This window comes from Quercus robur, chromosome 12, assembly GCF_932294415.1.
Source record: "Quercus robur chromosome 12, dhQueRobu3.1, whole genome shotgun sequence".
NCBI classification, from domain to species: Eukaryota; Viridiplantae; Streptophyta; class Magnoliopsida; order Fagales; family Fagaceae; genus Quercus; species Quercus robur.
Window position 1 is genome coordinate 857670 of NC_065545.1, and position 6480 is coordinate 864149.

Genomic DNA, 6480 nt, shown 5'->3' on the forward strand with positions numbered 1-6480 from the left:
GTGTAACATTTCGATCCATTCAGTCAATTTTGGTCTAATTCGATCCACTTGATCCAATTTGGCCCATTTTGATATTAGATTAATAGTTGGTCATAGATTTTCCATGTAAAATCAATGAAAACACAATTTTTAAAAAGTCAAATGTAATAATTTTCTTGATATAGTATATTTGAACTTAAGCCTACGTTTGGATTGCACTGAAATTATTTCAGTGTCTGCGTTTAACTTTTTTGTGTGGGGTCACGTACACTGTACATGGAACCCACATGCATGGATTTCGGCAAATTTTTATTTAAAACTGTGTCCCACGACACTATTTACACATTTAAAAATTATTTTGCTATAATGTTTTCAGTTTTCAGTAATAAGCGGTATTCAAACAAACTCTAAGAATGAAAATATGAGAGTCCTAGCCTCCTAAGGATGGCCAAATCCAATGGGTAATGGTTGCATTTGGAAACTTTGATTTGGATTTGAATTTGAATTTTTAAATTAATAGATTTGAAATGCCTTAACTTCAAATTTATTGATTTTAGAAATTATTTTAAATCAAAACATTTTAAAGATTTAAAATTTTTGGTGGATTTTTCAAATCCAAATCCTTGATATTTTTTAAATTTCCCAAATATTTGGATTTTAATCACCCAAACATATTCAAATGCCCAAATCGTTTTATCCAAACACACCAAATGGGTATAGAGAAATTTGGCCCGACCCGAAAATTTTGGGTACTCTCTGATATGTAATAGATAAAGATAATGGGGTCGGATTTGGGCAAAGACTTGAATTTTTCGGGTAGTGTACGGATATTACCCACATCCGACCCGCATTAAAAATAAAAAAGAACTAGTTTCAGGCTTTCGCCCTCTCATTATTCTCAGCTTCAGTACAATGGCATGGCGGTGAACGACTCTAGTTTGATGTGATTCACCTGGTTTTCTTGAAGAAGGGAGAGCTGCAATGGAGGTTTTGATTGAAAAGAAGGAAGGCATTGAAGGTAAAAATGAACGGTGCAAACAAATGGGGTTGAGATTGAAACATTTGCGGCTTTGATTGAAGAAACCGCCTTGAGAGCAGTTCAAGCTCTGATATTTTTTTGACATCTGAGATGACGGGCATGAGGAAGAGGAACAGAGTTACAGTAGCTCTGAGTCATCTTCACCACCTTCATTGGGTTGGCCTATTCAGAAAGCTGAAGGTACCAGACGCAGACTGCACCACTAGTTCTAATGGTAATGAAGATGAAAGAGAAACCCCACGTGGATGGTGGTAGGAATTTAGAGAAACAAGGTTCAGCAATATCAGGTTTTAACTCTCTCTCTCTCCCCTTCACAGTGAGACACATGCAACCACAGAGACACAAATGTTAAAATGATATTATCAAATAGTCTGATTTTGGGTTTTTGGGATGATAGAGATTGAGATGGTGAAGGAAAGGTTTTCGAAATTGTTGCTGGAGAAGATTTGTCCGGTTGTGGAAATGGGGTTTGCAATTGCATGGCATTGTTGTTTGTTTTCTAGTTTAATTAGGTGGCTTGTTATTGTTTGGCATCACATGCATGAACACGTTGTGCTGTCATGAGATGTGTGACACACTTGTAGATTCATTTTATCAACACAGTTTATCTGATGGTACTAGCAGGGTCACTGACTTACTGGACATGAGGACAGTAACACAAATTCCCAGCACTTCACAGAGCTATGTCTCACGCTGAAATTCAGGTTCCAAGAGTCAAACTTGGAAACCAGGGTTTAGAGGTAAATGGGTCTAATTCATTTCTTAAACTTGTTCAGTTTTCATTCTATTACAGTTGGGTACTTGGGTTTAACTTGAATTACATTTTTTTTTGGTTTGTGAATTTTGGGTGATTAGGTTTCAAGGTTGGGATTTGGGTGTGCTGGGCTAACTGGGGGATATAGTGATCCCCTGTCTGATGAAGAAGGAATTTCAGTCATAAAGCATGCTTTCAGTAAGGGAATCTCTTTCTTTGACACAGCAGATGTTTATGGAGCCAATGCTAATGAAATCATGGTTGGAAAGGTATACCAACTGTAATTATTTCAAGTATTTCTATTATAAGGCTTTTGAGTGAAGTGTGTTTTCTTTGGTTTTTAAGCACATTTGCATAATTGAGTGCAATGTCAATGTGAGATGTTGGTTATAAGAAAATCAGAAACATTTCAGGCTTTGAGGCAGTTGCCGAGGGATAAAATCCAGCTTGCCACCAAATTTGGTCTTCTTAAAGTGGAAGCTGATGGTATGGAAGTTTGTGGCCGCCCAGAATATGTAAGGAGTTGTTGTGAGGCTAGTCTTAAACGACTTGGCGTGGACTGCATTGATCTATATTATCAGCATCGGATTGACAAGTTGGTTCCAATTGAGGACACTGTATGTAGCTAGCTTCACTCATTTACTTTTTCAGTTTGTAGTATACTAGTACTCTTAAGAGTAACAGTTTCTGTTTACCTTATCACAATGATTGAAATGATTTTTGTTAGGTTTTGGTTTAATAACAAAATTGAGCTGCAAATTCATGTTACTGTTTACCCTTCTATTCCAAGAATCCATATTTTAAAGAAGATTTTAGTGTTCTATATAGATGTTACTATATTTCAGATATTCACTCAATCTTCACCTCTTCAAACACTAATTTTTAGAATATTTGTTGAATGTTTTAAGAAATTTTTTTGGATCAAATATTATTTTACTTCCAAAATGGAGCAACAGATGACATCCTGTTTGGGAAATAGATCTTGTGTGGTTTGTTACATGAATTTCACTTAATGATCTTGCTTTTAATTCTTCATATTATTGGTATGGTAGATGGAAGAGCTTAAGAAGTTGGTTGAAGAGGGGAAGATAAAGTATATTGGGTTATCTGAAGCTAGCCCAGATACAATTCGGAGGGCTCATGCAGTTCACCCCATTACTGCATTACAGATGGAGTGGTCTCTGTGGACCCGTGATATTGAAGAAGAGATAGTCCCCCTTTGCAGGTCATTCATAAGAGGATTCCATGTTCTATATTTGACAATAATGAAAATCTGTGTTGAGTCTTATTTAAATGGAATCCCAGGGTGTTTTCCTTACAGTAAGGAAATAGATAAAAGGTCCAAACTCCAGGTTAGTGTTGTTAGTGCAAAATATGAAGCAATTCAGCCCTTCTAGCCACTTCTACTTTTATAATCAAGGGTAAAAAGTTATCATTACACTTTTTCTCCCAGTAGTCAACCCATTAAGCCCTATCTTCATTACTACTGGGGTTGGCTTAAGAGTTCATTTTTACTGTCATTCTCCATCGAGATATAAGGTTTATTTATTCTGGATGTCTAATAAAGTTTAGCCCCCTCTTTCTCTTTCTCAAGGATTGAGATGGCTGAGTTCCTTTGTATACTTGTGTTTCAGCTAGTGGAAGGAATCTTTGTTGTATTCATAAATATTGTCAATGGGATTTCAGATTTTTAAGAACTTTGTTTACTAACCTATCTAATATATTCTTGTAATTAAATCAGGGAACTTGGAATTGGGATAGTGGCTTACAGCCCTCTTGGCCATGGTTTTTTTGGAGGGAGGACAGCTATTGAGAGTGGGCCAGCAGTAGGTTTAATGGTATGAACTTGGATTTGACTAGAATTCTGTTGCAAATTAGACAGTGAGATGTAGACAAAGCATTTTAACAGGAATTAATCTTTTTTTGTGAATTTCATTATTGATCTTTCTGATTTGTTTGGAATGCATACCGTTATTTAAGTCTACACATCCAAGGTTCACGGGGGAAAATCTAGACAATAACAAAGTACTATATGAGCGAGTTGTGAAGTTGGCTTCTAAGTATGGCTGCACCTCTGCTCAACTGTCTCTCTCATGGCTTCTCCACCAAGGTGATGACGTGATCCCAATCCCTGGTAAGTTTATGGGGCACTAGTGCATGGACCAGTTATATGTTTAAATGTTTTATATCAAGTTCCCATCAACAACTTCATCTTTGTACTTCCCAAAGAAGCCAGTATTTCTTAAATCCAGTGAAAATTTAATAGAATTCATTTGGAGTTTGCAATGGCAATGATATAAATTTGCATGCCAAAAGATATATATCTTGAAAAATCTACCCAATTGATGGATTAATGGTTTTGAGCTCTAAATCGGCCTTCTACCAAATTTTAATTGACTAATCAATTAAGTCCGATTCAATGGTTAGCCAATTATATTGTGCTTGGATAATCACAAAGAATAGAAAATCCCAAACACACTCCCAAAGACAAGATGTGTTTACAGAGAGAAAAACCCGTGGTGGGGAAAAAACTCTTAGGGCCTAGCCTAGCAAAAGAATCCACTAGAAAAGATGTGATACAATACACTTGCAAGTTACAAACCCTCCTAGTCTATTGATGTACTTGTATTTGAGCTCCTTGCTCCTACTAGCAACTGGCTGCATCAACTCTTTCTCTTCCTAGTATCAATTCTGCAAGTTGAGATGTCAATCGCAAATCCAAGCTAATGGATACTTTAAGGCCACTTGAAGCATTTTTGGGATGATCTTTGTAATTTCCAGCACCAATCACTTCAATCAATACCTCACAAGGGTAATTGGGAGTGTTGGTTTAATCTCCTCTCATACTGTATGACAATTTGGAGAGGGTGAAGGTATAGAGGTTACTACGGTTTTCTCTCTAGTGGAATGGGTAGCTCTCCTTCTATCTTCTTATCATTTAGGGAGTGATTTTGTGGATTTATAAGAGGCAAAAGAGGGGTAATTGGATGGGGAACAACCTAGAACAAAAGCAACAAACTCCTTTTAGGTGCAAATTTGCTTGACCAAGGTATGGGCAAGCGGTGAGCGAAAGTATCTGACTTGAACTGATTTTTGAAATTTCCAAGTTTGCTCAAAATTCACCTGACATGGGATGCTTCTGAACCTCTTGTCTCCAATGCAAATACAACTCAATGAAATACAATACAAGGAATATTTGCATATTACAATGAAAAAATTTGGCATGGAATTAGCCAACACTAGAAATCCAAAAATATCTCAATCCTGACGTTACTTGCAGACATCTGAAATAAGGTTGGATATTCTTCTAAAGGCAATTGGATGTCATCATTTTTGTAGTTGTTATTTATGCACATCTCAAGTGTTTGTACACTGTCTATTTCTTGTTACTTTGATCCAAACATCTTGCAGTAGACTTGCTATATGGCAATTGCTGGTCTGCAATTGGTGTTTTGTTCAAGAGAGAATCTAATGAAATTGCAGAAAATTGATAAGCTGACGGTAATAAATGATTAGTTTTCTCTTCTTTCTCCTCCTTGTCACGGTGCATTAAAGGAATTTGTCAATCTCAAAGTAGCTATTAGAGCATGAGTCCTCTTGGAACTAATGATGGGTCAACCTTTCATCATAGTAGGAAAGCTGAATTGTGAAAAGCAACCTAAGCATTCAAAGGATATTTTTTCTGCGTTACACTTGAGGTTCCTTAAGTTTTTGTCTTTGAAGTTTGAGGTTTGTTAAATAATCATATTCCTTGGTATAAATATAAACTATTAATTGAACACAAATGCTTAAAGAGTTTACAAAATTGATGCACTTCATTTCCATTTGTCTGTAACTCATCCTTTGGTACTCTTTTCATAGGGATCAACATTGTAAGCTTTCCTAAAATTTTCATTGTTTAGTTAGTATCATTCTGTAATGTTTTGTGGAAAATAAGTACTAGCATATTCACAGCCCTATGGCTAGACCTTACTTTTTCATGCTTCACAAACTTTCTATTCTACATTTCACTTGCCTTTTCTGCAAACATTCAGGGACAACCAAGATTAAGCATGTAGATGATAATGTTGGCTCCTTGAAAGTGAAGTTCACTGCAGAGGACTTGAAAGAGATTACAGATGCTGTGGCCATCAATGAGGTGGCTGGTGCTAGAATCCATGCAGGGATAGAATTGTACTCTTGGAGGTTTGTAAACACACCTTCAAAGAGTAACAATGCATCAGAACAAGACTCATGATTTATACGGTTGAGCTTGACTGGCTTATTGTTCTTATAATTATAAAACTACTTTGAGGCAAGAGATTAATGGTGTGTTTTGAGTTATGATACTTGCAGGAATGCAGTTGAAACTGTATTTGGTAAACTATTTGAAATACTTTATGGTGTTTAATCTTTATCTCCAAGCTTTTTTGTTAGCAAATCTTTACCTCCAAGCTAGCATCAGATTTTCCCAAGGAAAAATGGTATTTATGAAGTTTAAGTTCATTAGTTCTGCCTATTTTGAATTAAATAAATTGTGTCAACAATTGTCTTGAGGAGTTAAAATAAAATTTAAAATACATTTAACAACTCAATTATTATTATTATTGGTTGTCACTTTTTAGTGTTTCCAACAGAGATATCTAGAGTTAAATCCCCCATTTCTTCTCCCTCAACTATTGAATTATATATATATATATATATATATATATAAAAGGCCTTAAATGGA

The 6480-nt window shown here is 35.8% G+C and overlaps 1 protein-coding gene across 1 annotated transcript; it reads left to right on the forward strand.

Annotated features, from left to right (window-relative positions):
• Positions 1 to 878: 878 nt before the first annotated feature.
• LOC126709122 (probable aldo-keto reductase 1) lies at positions 879 to 6175 on the forward strand. The gene is made up of 8 exons (XM_050409223.1): positions 879 to 1305; positions 1643 to 1758; positions 1874 to 2041; positions 2186 to 2389; positions 2825 to 2997; positions 3514 to 3610; positions 3753 to 3906; positions 5807 to 6175. Exons 2-8 carry the CDS (start codon positions 1702 to 1704, stop codon positions 6007 to 6009), a joined length of 1056 nt encoding a protein of 351 aa, XP_050265180.1. The 5' UTR covers positions 879 to 1305; positions 1643 to 1701; the 3' UTR covers positions 6010 to 6175.
• The last annotated feature ends 305 nt before the right edge of the window (positions 6176 to 6480 follow it).